The sequence below is a fragment of the Pteropus vampyrus genome, unplaced genomic scaffold (genome assembly GCF_000151845.1).
Source record: "Pteropus vampyrus isolate Shadow unplaced genomic scaffold, Pvam_2.0 Scaffold331, whole genome shotgun sequence".
Taxonomy (NCBI): Eukaryota; Metazoa; Chordata; class Mammalia; order Chiroptera; family Pteropodidae; genus Pteropus; species Pteropus vampyrus.
In genome coordinates, this window is record NW_011889112.1 from 504,071 (window position 1) to 521,581 (window position 17,511).

The following is a 17,511-nucleotide window of genomic DNA, read 5'->3' on the forward strand; positions in this document are numbered from 1 at the left end:
GCACAAAATGTTCAAAGTGATAAAAACCCAGGATCTACCAAGAATACTTTATCTAGCAAAGCTATCATTTAGGGTTGAAGGACAGATAAAGAGCTTCCCAGACAAAAATAAGCTAAAGGAATTTATCAACACCAAGTCGCTAATACAGAAAATGTTGGAGGGACTTCTTTAAGAAGAAAAAACATGTATCAAAATAATGAATAAAAAATGGTAATAACTATTCCTATCAACAAGTACCTCAAATGGAAAAGAATTAAGTGCTCAAACCAAAGGGTGGCCTATTGGATAAGGAAACAAGACTCATACACATATGCTGCCTACAAGAGACTCACTTTAAAGTAAAAGGCACACAGACTAAAAGGAAGGGGATGGAAAAAGATATTGCCTTGGTGGACCTAGAGGGTATTGCACTAAATGAAATAAGTCAGATAAAAACAAATACGTGATTTCACGTACATGCAAAATCCAAAGAACAAAACAAACAACAACAACAAAAACGGAAACAAACTCAAAGATACAGAGAATTTTTTGAGGGCTACTAAATGGGAAGGGGTTGGGGAAATGGTGAAAAAGGGCAAAGGGTTTAAGAAGTACAAATGGATAGTTACAAAATAGTCATAGCGCTATAATGTGTAGCATAAGGAAAATAATCAACATAGTCAACAATGTAATTAATATGTAAGGAGGAAGAGGGGTGCTAGATTTAGTGGGGTGATCACTTGAGCTCTAATCACTATGCTGTACAACTAAAACTATTATTGTATGCCAACTATAATTGAAAAAAATCATTGAATTGTACAATGTAAATACGAGCAACTAATTGTCTATTATATTTCAATAAAGCTGGAAAAAAATTACCAAAAAAAAGCATTCACCATGAAAAGAATAATAATACCACTTTTCAACTAGGAAATTGACAAAAATGAAAACCCATTGCTGGTGAGAATGTGCAGCATTCTCCTGTACTGCCGGTGGGAAAGTAAGGTGGTACAATTGGGGGAGGACAGTTTGGTGATATTTATCAAAATCAGAAGCATACAGTTAATTTAACCTAAAAATCTCATTTCTAAGAAGCTGCCCAATAAATAAGTATGGGGATATTCACTATACCCGTCCCAGCACTGGTTGTAGTAAAAACAAATGAACAAGTAATATTGGAAATGGTGTCCCTCAATTGAGGCCATATTAAATCAATTATAGTACCACCATATGATGGAATATTCTGAAGGCATTAAAATATATGAGAGAGATCTGCAAGTGTGTTGTGGGAAGATCTTGATGCTGTCTTATTAAATGACAAAAAGTAAAATACAAAACAGAGTCTCAAGTAAAGACTATACACATTTTGTTTTCTCTGAAAGAAAATACAAGGAACTGTTGACATGCCGTTTAAAGTCTGGAGGAGCAAGGAGAGAGAATCATGTTTTCATTTTGTATCTATTTTGTTTGAATGCTCAACTACATATTATTCTTTTAAAAATAAAAGCAGGGGTTACCTAGGAGGGAAATCTGTTGGGACTCATTTTGTAGCCTATGTGGAGAATGTTTCATGAGTGCTTGAGAATAGTATTTATTGTGCAGTTGTTGGGTGGAATATTCTATATACATCTGTTAGATCTAATTGATTTATAGTGTTGTTCAAATCATCTATTTCCTTCTTGCTCTTTTGTCTGGTTGTTCTATTCATTATTGAAAGTGGAGTATTGAAATATCAAAATACAACTGTAGCACTATTTCTCCCTTCAATTCTGTTGATTTTTTACTTCATATACTTTGAGGGTCTATTATTAGATACATAAAGGTTTATAATTGTTATATGCTCATGTTGTATGTATCTTTTATTATTAATGTCCTTTTTTTCTTGAAACGTTTTTTGATTAAAGTCTATTTTGTCTAATATTAATGTAGCCACAGTAGCTCTTAGTTATTATTTGTGCTGAATATTTTTTAAATTAACTAATTAATTAAATTAACTAATTAATAAGTTTCAGCTGTACACTTTAACAGTAAGGCATATATATATTTACACTGTGTGTTCACCTCCCATAGTTAGATTTCTTTCTGTCACCACGTATTTGACCTCCTTTACCCCGTCTACCCGCTCCCTCCTCCTCTACCTACTACCCTCTGGTAATCACTAGACTATAGTCCACGGCCACGAGTCTCTGTTTGTCTGTCTTGTTCATTTGTTGCTTTTAGGTTTATGTCCCACATATAGGTGATATCATGTGATTTTCAACTTTTTCTGTCTGGCTTATTTCACTTAGCATGATTATCTCGAGGTCTATCCATGTTGTCGCAAATGTCAGTATTTCATTTCTTCTTATGGCTGAGTAATATTCCATTGTATATATGTACCACAGCTTCTTTAGCCAATCATCTATTGTAGGACACTTTGATTGCTTACATGTCCTGGCCACCATGAATAGTGCTGCTATGGACATCAGTGTGCAAATATCTTTTTGGATATGGGTTTTCAAGTCTTTGGGGTAAAAACCCAATAGAGGGATTGCTGGATCATATGGCAGATCAATTCTTAGTTTTTTGAGGAATCTCCATACTATTTTACATAATGGTTATACCAATTCGCAGTCCCACAAGCAGTATATGAGGGTTCCTATTTCTCCACATCTTCTCCAACATTTGTTATTACATGTCCTGTTGATTATAGCTATTCTAACAGGTGTGAGATGGTATCTCATTATGGTTTTCATTTGCATTTCCTTACCAGCTAGCAATGTTGAGTATCTTTCCAAATATTTACTGGCCATTTGTATGTCCTCTAGGGAGAAGTGTCTGTTCAGGTCCTCTGCCCATTTTTTGATTGGATCATTTGGGGTTTTTTTTTTGTTATTGTAATTGAGTTATATGAGTTCTTTGTATATTTTGGATATTAGGCCCTTATCAGAGGTGTTGCTTGCAAATGTATTTTCCCATTTGGATGATTCTCTCTTTACCTTGTTGATGATTTCTTTTGCTGAGCAGAAGCTTTTTAGTTCAGTGTAGTCCCATTCATTTATTTTAGCTTTTACTCCCCCAAATTCATAAACTCTTCTTTAGGTCCAAGGTCCTTGAGTTTCAATCCTATGTTTTCTTCTATGCATTTTAATGTTTCAGGTCTTATATTCAGGTCCTTAATCCATTTTGAGTTAATTTTGGTGTATGGCGATAGACAACAGTTAAGTTTCATTCTTTTGCAGGTGGCTTTCCAGTTTTCCCAGCACCATACATTTCCTTTCTCCACTGTACGTTTTTGGCTTTTTTTGTCAAAAATTATTTGCCCCTATAAATATGGGTTTACTTCTGGACTCTTGATTCTGTTCCACTGGTCTGTGTGTCTGTTTTTCTGCCAATACCATGCTGTTTTGATTACTGTTGCTTTGTAGTATAATTTGAAGTCGGACAGAGTGATGCCTCCAGCCTCCTTTTTTCTCAGGATGGCATTGCCAATTCGAGGTCTTTTGTGCTTCCAAACAAATCTGATGACTTTTTTGTTCTATTTCTTTAAAAAATGCCGATGGGATTTTGATGGCGATTGCATTAAATCTGTATAATGCTTTAGGTAATATGGTCATTTTAACTATGTTGATTCTTCCAATTCAAGAACATGGAATATCTTTCCATTTCTTTGTATCTTCTTTGATTTCTTTTAATAGGGTCTTATAGTTTTCATTACGTAGGTCCTTCACATGTTTCGTTAGATTTATTCCTAAGTATTTAATTCTTTTTGTTGCAATTGAAAAAAGAATTATTTCTTCCACTTCTTTTTCTGACACTTTGTTATTAGAGTATAGGAACGCTATGAATTTTTGAACACTGATTTTGTATTTAGAGTCTTTACTGTATTAGCTTATTGTTTCTCATAGTGTTCTTGTGGAGTCTTTAGGATTTTCTATAGACAGAATCATGTCATCTGCAAATAGTGACAGTTTGACTTCTTTGTTTCCTCTTTGGATGCCTTATATATCTTTCTCTTGCCCGACTGCACTCACTAGGACCTCCAAAGTTATATTGAATAACAGTGGTGATAGTAGACAGCCTTGTCTTGTCCCTGATCTTAGAGGGAAGGTTTTCAGTTTTTCACATTATGTATAATGTTGGCTGAGGGTTTGTCATATATGGCTTATATTATGTTAAGGTACTTTCTTTGTATACCAATTTTGTTAAGTGTTTTGATCATAAAGGGGTGCTCTATATTGTCGAAGGCTTTATCTGCATCTATTGATAAGATCATATGATTCATATTTTTTAATTTGCTTATGTGGTGTATCACATTAATCGATTTGCATATGTTGAACCACCCCTGTGCCCCTGGATGAAGCCCACTTGATCGTGGTATATAATCTTTTCAATATGTTGCTGTATTCAGTTTGCTAGTGTCTTATTTAGGATTTTTGCATCTGTGTTCATGGGAGATATTGGTCTGTAGTTTTCTTTTTTTGCATGTTATTTTTACAAGGTTTTGGTATCAGGGTGATATTGACCTCATAAAATGAGTTGGGAAGCATTGCCTCCTCTTCGATTTTTTAGAAGAATTTGAGGAAAATAGGTATTAAATCTTCTTTGAATGTTTGGTAGAATAGACTAGTGAAGCCATTGGTCCTGGACTTATACTTTTTGGTAGGTTTTTGATGATTGTTTCTATTTCCATACTGCTGATCAGTCTATTTAGATTTTCTAGATCTTGATTCAGTCGAGGAAGGTTGTGTTTTTCTAAGTACTTGTCCATTTCTTCTAGGTTATTAAATTTGGTGTTATGTACTTTTTCATAGTATTCTTGTATGATCCTTTGTATTTCTGCAGTGTCTGTCATAATTTCCCCTCTTTCAACCCTGATTTTGTTTATTTGTGTCCTTTCTCTTTTTTTTTTTTTTTAGTGAGTCTAGCCAGGGGTTTGTCGATTTTATTAACCTTCTCAAAGAACCAGCTCTTTGTTGCATTTATTTTTTTCTATTGTTTTTTTGTTTTCAATTTCATTTATTTCTGTTCTAATTTTGATAATTTCATTTCTTTTGCAGACTTTAGGCTTCATTTTGCAGTTGATCTCTAGTTTCAAAGCATTATGATCAGAGAATATGGTTGGTATGATTTCAACCCTCTTATATTTGTTGAGGCTATCTCTGTGTCCCAGTATGTGTTCGATTCTTAAGAATGTTCCATGTGCACTAGAGAAGACTATATAAGCAGCTGTTTTAGTTTAAATATTTGATTCCATTCCTTCCATTCCTTTGGAAGGCTCTGTAAATGTCAGTTATGTCCAGTTGATCTAATGTGTCATTTAAGGATGTTATTTCCTTATTGAATTTCTGTTCGGATCTGTTCACATCCGACAGTGGGGTATTTAGGTCTCCTACTACGACAGTGTTTTGGTCTTTTTCTGCCTTTAATTCTGTTAATAATTGCTTTACATATTTTGAGCCTCCCTGATTGGGAACATAGATATTAATAAGTGTTATATATTCATGGTGCAGGATTCCCTTTATCATTATGAAGTGTCTCTCAGTATCTTTCTTTATCTTTTTTATTTTGAAGTCTGTTTCATCTGATATTAGTACCGCTACTCCCGCTTTTCTCTGAAAGCTATTTGCTTGAAATATCATTTTCCACCTTTTCACTTTGAGTCTATATTTGTCTTTGTAGCTGAGATATGATTCCTGGAGGCAGCATATGGTTGGGTTTTGTTTTTTGATCCATTCTGCAACTCTGTGCCTTTTAATTGGTGAGTTCCGTCCATTTACATTTAGGGTGATTGTCAAAATACGAGGTCTTATAGCCATTTTATCCTTTGCTTTCTGGTAGCTCGGTGTTTCTATTGCTTCCTTGTGCTTGTGTTTCTGTTTTCTTTATTTTGGTTGGCTTTTGTGAGTGTTATCTCTGGTTCTTCTTATTTTATGTTATATACTTCAGTTCAGAATCTTTGGCGTGTGGTTACCATTACGAATATGTAAAGGATAGTTGTATATATACAGTCATCCATTTTCTTCTGCATGTGCCTTATCTCCTTTTCCCTTTGCAAGTTTGGCTCTTTGAATCCTTCCCTTCTCAGTCATTGTCTCGGTTTGTCCCTATGTATGCTGAACGTTCATTACTATCTTGCTATAGCAATTCTCTTCTCATTATTTAAGCTTATGATGTCCTGTTCTTAGTAAGGGTTGCACTCCTCTGCTTCTATTTGCCTGATAGTCACTGTACTCCTAATTATGTATTTTATTTTATTATTATTTTTTTTGTTATTTCCTGTAGTGCAGGCCTCATAGTGGAGAATTCCCTCAATTTTTGTATGTCTGAAAAGGTCTTAATTTCTCCTTCATATCTAAAGGAGAGCTTAGCTGGATACATTATTCTAGGCTGGTCGTTCCTTTCACTTAATAGTTTAAATATTTGATTCCATTCCTTTCTGGCTTGTAATGTCTGTGCTGAGAAGTCCGATGATAATCTAATGGGTTTTCCTTTATATGTTACCGTTTTCTTCTCCTTGTTTGCCCTGAGAATTCTCTTTGTCATTGATTTTTGATAACTTGAATACAGTATGTCGTGGTGAAGGCCTTTTTGGGTTGAGATAATTGAGTGTTTTGTTGACTTCTTGAATTCCAAGTTCCAGCTCATTCCTTAATTTTGGGAAATTCTCTTCCCCTATTTTTCTGAGAATGCTTTCTAGTCCCTGCTCCTTTTCTTCGCCTTCAATAATGCCCATTATTCTTATGTTTCCTCTGCTGATAGTATCAGCTAGTTCTTGTATTTCTCTTTCATTATTTTTCATTCTTCGGTTTCTCTCTTCTTCCTTCTGATTTATTTCTAGATTTCTGTCTTCGAGATCACTGATCCTTTCCACCATTTGGTTGACTCTATTTTCCAAGCTTCTATTTCATTTTTCAGCTCTTGCAGGGTGTTTTTTATCTCCAGAAGTTCTATTCTGTTCTTTTTGAGCATTTAATCTTTTTGCTCTGCTCATGTAGTTGTTTTTTCAGTTCCTGAAATTGTTGATATGACTTATTTCAGAACTCACTGAATTTTTTCAGAATTACCTTCCTGAATTCTCTGTCATTTAAGTTGCATATGTCTATGTCCTTAAGCTTATTTTCTGGTGTTTTTTCTTTTTCTTTCTGAGATGCCTTGTCACCTTGATTGTTTATGGTGTTTATTGAACTATTTTTCCACCTGGACATTAATGGAAGTGTTTTCTGCTTTTTTTTTTTTTTTAGAAGATTTATTATATAAAGGTCTGTTTAGCCTGCCGCAAAGAAGGTGCTTTTCTTTTGGTTTCCAGTAGGTGGCATCTAAGCCTCTTGGATCCCTGCTTTATATAAAGCCTTAATAATGCCTTTTTATTTTCTTGTAGATATTTAATCACACTCGCTACCCTCAGTTTCCGTCCTTGTCAATGTTAGCACAGTTTCGTTAGCGTTTGCTCAGATTCCCTGGGGCGCTGCAGTGTTTGTCTCAGAGTATATGGGGCGAAGGGCCCTCTAGGTTGGGGATGGGAGCTGTGGTTCAGCCTTCGTTTTGCAACTGCGGCCAGTAAAAATCTCTGCTGTCCTTCTCTGCTTTCTGCCCTGATGACTGGGCCCAACTGTCGGCTTCGTGGAACTCACAAATCTCTCAGGCAGCGGTGTTTAGAGAACTCGCTGCACTTTCTCTGCTCCCCCTCCTCCTACAGGGAGTTCTGGCAGCTTCAAGAGGCAGCTTCTTTCTTTTTCCAAGTCCACCACCTGACACCTGGAGTTCTGACCTGTGGTAGCTCTTAAGTGCAGATCCCATGCTCAGACATGCTGGTGTGCAGTTTGGGTGGTTTTTGTTGAGTTTTAGATATTCAGCTTATTGTCATTTCAAGGGGAGATATCTGGATATGTCTATCACTCTACCATGTTCCTCCAAAAAACTGAATTTTTTTTTAATCCTTTAAGTTTCAATATATTTGTTTCTTTGGATCTCAAGTGAATCTCTTAAACACAGCATATAGTTGGATTTTTTAAAAATCTGTTCTGCCAATCTGTCTTTTCATTAGAAATTTTGAACTATTCACATTAAACATAATTACTGTTAGGGAGGGACTTATTTCTGCCATTTTGTTATCTGTTTTCTGTTTGCTTTATAGCTTTTTAAAAACTTAATTAATTTATTTTTTCATGGTGACGTTGGTTATTTTTATAGCTTTTTTTCGTCCCTCATTTCCTGCTTTACTATCTTTTGTGTTTAGTTAATTTTTTATAGTGAAATTCTTTGATTCTCTTCTCATTTTGCCATGTGTATGTTCTATAGCTATGTTCTTTGTGGTTGCTGTGTGGATTACATTGACTGTCCTAAAGTTTATTCTACTTGGTATTGAGCTTCTTGGATGTGCAGATTCATATTTTTTCATAAAATTTTTTCAGCAGTTATTTCTTCAAATATTCTTTCTACCCTTTGCCCCACCCGCTCTCTTCTCAGATTCCCATAATATACATGTTGGCCCACTTGATGAAGTCCCACAGATCCCTTAGGCTCTGTTTAGTTTTCTTTATTCTTACTTTCTTTCTATTCTCAGACTTGTTAATTTTAATCGTCCTCTCTTAAAGTTCACTCATTCTGTGTTCTACTTGCTCAGGTCTGATTTTGAACCCCTCTAGTGTATTTTTCATTTCTGTTACTGTACTTTTGAGTTTCAGAAATTTTAAAATTATTTATATTCATTGATATTTTTATTTTGTTTATACATCAATTTCCTGCCTTTGCCCATGTTTTCCTTCAGCACTCTGAATGTCTTTAAGACAATTGCCTTAAAGTCTGTCCAGTAGGAAGCCCATCATCTGGGCTTCCTCAGGTATGTCCTCTGGGGATTTATTTATATTTTTGAATACCAAAGAAAAATATGTGACTTCTTTAAATCTACTGGAAGCTACTTAAGCAAGTGCTGGTTAAAAAATGCCAACCTGCCCGCTTCCATGCTGTACCTGAAATGTGGGTTGTCTTTTCCACAGCTGCCAGCCACAGGGCTGGGTGGATTGGGGATGGAGAGCTACTACTGAGCTGATGGCTGAAATTGACCAAAATTATCTCTCATTTGCCAGCCAGCACTCTCCTGAAAACTTTAAGCATTCATATGGATTCCAGAGTTCCAAAATAGTCACTTCAGAGTTTCTACCAATACAGTTGTCCAGGTGAAAAGGTGGATTCCTGGCACTTACTACTCTGCCATCTTTGTAGATTTCACGCACACACCCTCCTCATTTTGTTCTCTGGTTAAACTCTCTTGAGAAGCCCTTTAAGTTAGATTGCTTAGTTATTTATTTCTCTAGCTTCTTATACTTTTTTGTGGCATTCTTCATAGTTCATCTGTCTTCCCCACTAGACTGCTTCAGGAGGACAGGAACCGTGTCTGTCTTGCTTTCTACTGTGTCCCCAGTGTCTGGAATATATAATGTTTCATGAACAAATTAATTAAAGTGACTTAACCTGAGAAGGATAGCATCTTTCAACATGGGTACTGTTTAATTAGTTACAATGTATAGCACAGTTCCGGCACAAGGCAACAAAAGGAGCTATAATTAATAGTTCCTATGGTAATCTACAGTAACCTATACCATACATCATCCCTGTCCTGTGGAATTTACTTTCTAGCTCTACTAATAATTTTCAATTCAGGAGAAAAGTTGCCCAGGTCAGGTGTGAGCACTGTAGGCAGGATCCTCTAGGCCACATCTCTTCAGAGAGGCGCTGTAGCCTGTGTGATTTCATGCCCAGTGGGCCACTCCCAGGACTCTGATTAGCGGGGACACGTAGCTCACATGGCCTGTCATTCTGAAGGTGTTTTTGATTTCTGTCCTATCTGACCAGGTGCAGACACACAAGCCTTACATTGTGACCTTCGACCTCGCAGACCCTGGGGCCATAGTTGCAGCAACAGCCGAGATCTTGCAGTGCTTTGGCTATGTGGATGTGCTCATCAACAATGCCGGGATCAGCTACCGTGGTGCTATCATAGACACCACCACAGATGTGGACAAGAGAGTCATGGAGACAAACTACTTTGGCCCAGTTGCTCTAACAAAAGGTAACAGTCTTGGATTGAAAGGAAAAACAGCACTAATATGTTGGCCTTTGTTTTTACTTCGCTTGGTTCCTTGTTTGTTAAATGACCTGTCTCCATCCTCTATTTTATCCTGGAAAAGGTACTGTCATTACAGCTTGAGTATTTGTTTTTTCCAGACTTATTTGCATTTTCTTTATCTGCTTTATAGCCTTAAATCAAGATGTTCTCCTCACTGACAGCTTCATTCGTACAGCATTGCCTCCATTTCCTCTTAGAGGTGTTTGCAAACCCCTACAAAGTGGAGATATTCTCATGTCCAGGTACAGATTTCACTCCAAGGGAAAGGATCTACCTAGGAAAGGGAACTGAGCTGGCCGTTCTTATTGATTATGCTCCTGTCTGCCTCTGTCTCCTCCCCCATCCTCCTGTCTGCTGGCCTGCTGGAAGTCTGCAGGAGGCCTAAGAATTCCAACAAAACATAGCTCTCCCACACCGCAGGGCTTTTACTGTACACCTTCCTTGTTCTAACAAAATCTAATAAGTGAGGTTGCCTCCTCTCAGTGTTAAGTGCAGTGACCAAAAGAAAAGTCCTCTTCTAAAGTCCTTGACTTCTTTCCTTAGCAATTCTGCCCTCCATGATCAAAAGGCGACATGGTCACATCGTTGCAATCAGCAGCATCCAGGGCAAAATCAGCATTCCTTTTCGATCAGCATGTGAGTACTTCCTTTTCCCTCCCCCAAATGTTTTTCTTTTTATTTTTCCTCATTATAAAAATACCACATTTACTATCCAGAATTCAGACAAAGCAACAGTACAGGATGTGAAGGAACTTCATCAGAAAGTGTTCTTCTGAGCAGAATGCCTCCCAGCTCTACTCCTTAGACCTTATATATGACCTTGTGCAGGTGTCACCATCACTCTGTACCCCAGTCCTCATCTGCAGAATGGAGACAAGGGCAGTCCTACCCTTAGAAGGCCACTAGAAAGATGAGTTAGTCTATTAGCTCTGTGAGCAAAGTGTCTGGAGCAGTGCCAGGCATAAGTACCATTGAAGTGTCAGCCGCAATTATCAATTACCATTGTCCCACAGGTACTATCACTTCATCACTTTTGCCATATGCCTCCAAACTTTTTTCTACATATGATCAAACAGAAAAATGGTGTCACATTATGCATAGTTTTGTGGCTTGCTTATTCCACTTGACATATCTTTTACATCAGTATATATGGATTTAACTAATCCTTTAAAATGGATATATAGTAATTCATTGAATGGATTGACATAATTTATTTAAATATTTTCATGGGTATTTTGAGAATTTTTTCCCTGTAAGTCTCTGACCATTAACAATGATGTGCTACATAGAACATCCTTAAATATTTATATCTCTAGGCACTCATGGGAGTTTTAGTAAGATAAATTCCCCAAAGTAGAAATAATAGGTAGGATCAAATAATTAAAACTGCCGAATTGACCTCCAGCTCACACTCTTACCTCCATGCATGCAAATGGCTATGCCAAAATTTTGAAATATCATTTCATTCATCTGTCTGTTCTCATGTTGCACCAGCAAGCAAACAGAATCTAGTTTTCGTTAGTTAAAAGATTTTAAAGGTAATTTCACAAACTGTCCTAGTAACTCCCTTTTTTTTTGCTCTACTCTCTGGATATAAATGCTGACTTGTAACCAACTCATCTGCTCTCCCACCTCTAAATGCTAGATTCAGCCACACCCAGCTGACTTGGCAGAGAAGGAAGGGAGAGCAGAGCTGCTTCAGCACTTTGAAAGGACAGGAACAGACATCCAATGCTGGATGATATGGTTTAGCCAACTGTCTGAACTGGAAATGTAACAGAAACTTACTCTTTCTCTCTGGACCCAGCTCTACTTTTTGGTTTTAGTTGGGTGTCCTTGGGCAAGTTGTTTAATTTGTCTGACCCTCCGTTTCCTTTCTTATGAGACTTATAGTCATCTTACATGCCTCACGAAGCTGTTTTAAAGATGAAACAAGACAAATGGAGATGAAAAGTCCTTTGTAAACTGTGAAGCATTGTATCCATGTTTGTTTCTATGGTTGTTACCTCTGTTTCAACTCCAATAGCATAGGACAGCCATCTAAGACTGCTCAAATAAGTGTGTGTGTGTGTGTGTGTGTGTGTGTGTGTGTGTGTGTGTGTGTAATCATGAATGATAAAACAAATGAGGTAAGCCGTTAGTAATAGGTAAGTCAGAGTAAAGGCTATTCTATGTTCTTTGCATTAAATTATTTCCAAGCTTTACTTTGGTTTAATCTGAGTTTTGTTCTCTACTTGGCCTGTGACTAAAGTAAGGCACACATGGCTGGTCTGGGTACTTTATAATGACCAGACTGAGTGTGGCAGTGCCTCCTGAGCACATTAGTGAACACTGAGCAACAGTCTTTTCATCTATAAAATGGGAGAACATTTTTATCTCCCTCACACTGCTTTCATGAGGACGAAGTGAGGTGGTTGAGGTGGTGTATTTAGCAATGTGCCTTGTAGACAAGAGAGGCGAGTACTATAACATCAGTGTGTTGATTTAGGTCAGCATAGCCTGGCTAAGGACCTCCAGCTTGAGAGCTCTGGGAGACTCATTGTCAGGGTGCAGCCTTCTATTCTGAGGACTCCTGGGATGACTCCCTCTTCTCAGGCCTTGAGCCTGGGCAGCATTCCTGGAATCACGGCTGACAGGAGCAGTTCTCTCCACCTACCAACCCACAGACTGTTCATCCAGCCCCCAGCAACTTGGCCTAAACCAAAGGAGCTGGCCCTGGAAGGCACTGTAGCAAGTTCAGACACTGTTGAATTTCTCATGTGACTCTCTATGATACTCCTGGGTTTGTTTCCCTTCCTATTTTATTGGCTGATGGCTCCCCCTTTGAGAAGGCTAAAACATTTAGAGGAAACTGATTTTTCAGTGGAGATACTCTGTGTTTCCCAAGAATGTCATTGTATGGTCACTGTGTCCCCCTTCAGAGTACCTTTCACCATGATTTGTAGCCATTACTGAAGAACAGAGGTGCCTCCATTTCTTAGAAGTGGAGCAAGCTCAATAGCTGTTCCAAATGAAAAGCCATTTCATGGAAGTTTGTCATATGAAATACGTAAGAGAACCAGCCCCAAATTTTATACACACACATCCTATGCGTGCAAGGGTGCTCACTTGTTCACTGATAAAACCTGGAAACAACCCATGAAAGTCAACTGATGGGGCCAGTTCTATAGTCTTATGACCCATGGAGGAGCATAGAGGGTCTGCATGGCTGGCATGGAGGCTGTCCAGTCTGTGTCACCAGGTGAAGAAAGCTACTTACAGGAATAATATGAACAGTATGAGCTCATTTCTATAAAAAAAATTTCTTATATGTAAAATCACACATATGTACATAAGATACATAAAAAATATATCCTGAGAGACCGTTAGCATTGGTTACTAGTGGAGAATGTAATTGGAAGGCAGAGCTTTAAATGTTTTACTTTATATCCCTCTGTACTATTTGAATGTTTTACCCATTAGGTATTAAGTTTTTTTGTTAGGGTTTTTTTTTAACCTTTTAAAGTGGAATAATTTCTGACTTAAAGAAAACTTGCAGGAAAAATACAAAGAACTCCCAAGTACCCTTCATGCAGATTCCCCAGTTGTTAACATTTTACCATATTTGTTTTATCATACTCTGTGTGTGTGTGTATACACATATGCGTGTATTTAAATTTAAAATTTTTTCTTTCCTGAACCATTAGGAGAAAGTTGGAGACATGATGCTCTTTTCTTCCTGGGTGTTTGCTAAGAACAAGGATACAATGTACTTCTCTAAATCGGGAGAAAAACATTGCTATAATACCATAGGAATCTTAAATTATAAAACTGTTTTTGTTTTTTGTTTTTTTTTTAATAATAAAAGAGAATGAATGGGCATGAATGCATGGGCTTGTTCTAGGCCATGTCCCAGCACCAGCTCACTCACTTGCCTCTGGCCATCAACCTTTGCAGACGCGGCCTCCAAACATGCAACCCAGGCATTCTTTGACTGTCTGCGTGCCGAGATGGAACAGTATGAGATTGAGGTGACCGTAATCAGCCCTGGCTACATCCACACCAACCTCTCTCTAAATGCCATCACTGCTGATGGTTCCAAATATGGAGGTGAGGCCCCAGTTTCTCTTTTATTTCGTGAAAAGCTGTTGCCACAGTGAGACATTCTGCTCTTACCTGATAAATCTTTGCTTATTCATTTGAACTAATTTTTAAAATGAAAAAACTTACATATGGGTGTTAGTTTTATATACTGTTGAGTAATTTTCATTTACCACGAATCAGCCCTTCAGTTATCAGGGCAGGACCCCTGTAGGCCAGGACTTTGAGGGCTGGAAAGGAAGTCGCCAAACAGAAATATACCAGACTTCTACCTAACCCATTCTCAGTGAATTAAAGTAAAGATAAGGTGAATTAACTTCCAGGAAACTATGGGTTGCTTGACTCCAGAATTTCCCCACCCACTATGCTTCAGAAGTAACTGAATTCAGGATACTCAAAGCAGAGAGCCCAGTCTTCTGAGGTGAGGTGGGTGCACCAGTCTCAGAATCTACATATTGATTCAGCCAAACAGTGCTGAGCTGACCTGCAGTTACCACGAGTGGACTTAACAGCCTGGCCCAAGCATGCAGGCAGGCTCAGGCCAAGCAGAGATCCAGGCTTTTGCCTCCCAGGTTAGTTAACCCACCTGAGTTGTTGCTGTGGGAGCTGGCTCTACTTTCCCAAGCTTGAATGGGGCCCACCCACCCTGAGTACTGTCCTTCATGTCCTGCCTCCCTGGGTGTGATCTCTTGGGCCTGTGCTGTGGCATCACCAGGGTCCTCCTGGTTCTACACCTAACCCCGGCCAGACTTGAAGCAAGGCCGTCCAGGCACTGGATGGCAGCTGCTCTCATTCAGCAAGTCGGTAGAAACCAGAGGCATAGATTCAGAGAGATTAGTATTTATATTATTTATACGTAAAATAATCTTTTAAAAAAATTCCCTCAGTGTTATTTAAAAAGAAGCAACAATAAGAAACCTCCTAGTCTTCCACGTTAATGAGAACAGATACTGATGAGGAAGCTCAGACAATTTGGACAATTTACAAATGGTTTCAAATGGTCTGTGCTAGTGGCCTCTCCTCTATGCCTGTCACTTTGTTGGCAAAATTGTCGGATTACTAGGGAAGAAGAAACATAAGTTGTTGTTAAGTAGCCTAACACTTCCTAAACTCTCTGCAGCTATTTAATGTCTAAAACAAACCTAAGATTTCTTCTGCTTGCTCTCCAGTTAAGACATGATGTGGAGAACTGTGATATCTCTTCTGACTCACTTCTTCACTTCAGTGAGCTCATAGTACATTTGGGGGGTCATAGTCTTTTCCCACTCGCTACCTGGCAGACCTCAAGCCAGGTTATCCAAGATTAATTGATGGTACAACATCCTTAGTCATTGGTTGTTTCAAAAGGCAAAACTTGTCAAGATCAGGAAGCTCCTCCTCATCTGTCATGTGAGGGACTAACTCTGGGCTGGTCTTTATCCTTTGTCGTGGACCAGCAGCTCTGAGCACTGACTAGGGCCCTGTCTACCTTATTCCTATCTACGACCCACATCTCTTTTACCCCAGCTCATGAACACTGAGCTGCAGAATAGGTCCTCATTTCCTTGAAGTATGAAAGAGTCAAGGAAGGTGGTGTACCACCTGCCTCCTGACAGACTGGAAGGAGCTTCATGATATGAAATCCAGCAAGCCAACCTGATGACGGTCCACATCAGCTAAACTCAAGAGAGAGACTCTGCTTCCAAGTTCATGTGTTTCTTTTATTTATTTTAGTTATGGACAAGACGACAGCACAGGGCCGAAGGCCTATGGATGTGGCCCGAGATGTTCTGGCTATTGTGGGGAAGAAAAAGAAAGATGTGATCCTGGCTGACCTGTTGCCTTCCTTGGCCATTTATTTGCGAACTCTGGCTCCTGGGCTCTTCTTCAGCCTCATGGCCTCTCGAGCCAGAAAGGAGCAGAAATCCAAGAACTCCTAGTGCTGCAACAGAACTGGGGCAGGAAGTAGCACCTGCTTGGGAATGGCTGTTCTACAAGGGGGAGCTGCATTTGTTGAGACTTAACTGGATATTTATCTCACAGGTAGGAAAGATAGAAATACACTTCTACAGATCCCTGGCAAAGACCCTGCTGGCAGATAATTGTAAACAAAATAGGCAACAGGCTTTTCTTCTCAGGGGTGAGGGGTAACACTTAAGGAATAAATATGGAGTGGGGTTTTAATGCTAAGAATATGAAATAAATGAATTGAACAGTAAGAGTCGTAGTCCTCAAGGACTAGAAGAATCACGTCTCCTTTGAATTCCAGACTCTGCCAGCTCCCAGAAATGTTTCAGTCTTTAACATCAGAAGACATCCTGATATCACCTTGACCCTGTTGTTTTCATATTTAACTTATCCAAGACCATTTACCTAATTGTTTTTGGCAGAGTCCACTTCCAATACTCAAGGGAGAAGGCTGTAGTTTTAAGAAGTCATTCATATTCCTCCATTTCCAGGTTCCTACAGTATCTCATTCAACACAGCAAATGGGCTAATATGTGATTGATCATTTGACATATCCCAAGTGACACCAGATTTAGTACCTAAAAGGTATTGCCCAGTTTCCACTGACTCCCACTCAAAGCCCTGTAGGGTCAGGCACCACTCCAACCAGAAGATGAATTTACTAAGGAGCCAGCAGCCCAAAGGAAGAGGAAGATCCCACATGACTTCATTATCCTCTAGAAAATAACATTCAGAAACTCAGGAGGGAAGGGGTTCTAAAGAAGCATGTGGTCTCCGGTGGAAGCAGCCCGTTTGTTAGCTATGACAGTTAGAGCATAGCCAAAAAGGATGCCTGCATCCACCTTTCTGAGGTTCATTGAGTAAGTCAACTTCATACCTGAAGTTTAGGATGAAACTTCTCCCATTATTGAAGCTGACAATGGAAATTGTGGGTCCATTGTATAGGCTTCCCCAAGTTGGAATAAAAATCTCCTAGCATATTATACTGGCACCTTACATGTGTCCTAATTCTGGACTTGATAGAGCTTGTATTTTAAACAGCTACCCACAAAATAAAAAAGAAAAATGGCCAAAGCCAGCCTGTGAGTTGGGTATTCAAGGCTCTTGAGTTTCCTGAGAGTAGGAGAGCAAATAGATGATTAGGTCTGGTGACCTATCCCAGCTCCCAACAGGGCCTGGACACTGCAGGAGCCCATGGTTGGAATGTAGATACAGACGTGATGGGTGGCTTTTCACTATCCACGGAAACCATCTACCTCTCTCCTGACATTGAAGAGAAAGGGCTCCTTAGGGTTCATGTCAGGGAATAGTTGGATTTGAGACAGCAGCCACCACCACACTAAAGCCTATCCCAAGTATGAGGTCAAATAAAATTGCAGAATGCATAGCAGGTCCTC

At 38.8% G+C, this 17,511-nt stretch overlaps 1 protein-coding gene across 9 annotated transcripts in view; it reads left to right on the top strand.

Moving 5' to 3' along the window:
- The window catches only part of DHRS7B (dehydrogenase/reductase 7B), a 56,522-nt gene extending 39,425 nt beyond the window's left edge, over positions 1-17,097 (top strand). For 7 of the 9 annotated variants that reach the window (XM_011378124.2, XM_011378126.2, XM_011378122.2 and 4 more), the window contains 4 exons: positions 9,814-10,030; positions 10,631-10,723; positions 14,024-14,176; positions 15,881-17,097. In XM_011378124.2, coding sequence (XP_011376426.1) covers positions 9,814-10,030; positions 10,631-10,723; positions 14,024-14,176; positions 15,881-16,086 — 669 coding nt within the window. In that variant the 3' untranslated portion in view covers positions 16,087-17,097. The remainder of the gene's footprint in view (positions 1-9,813; positions 10,031-10,630; positions 10,724-14,023; positions 14,177-15,880) is intronic. The other 2 variants (XM_023522110.1, XM_011378130.2) reach the window with 2 other exon arrangements.
- Positions 17,098-17,511: the final 414 nt, after the last annotated feature.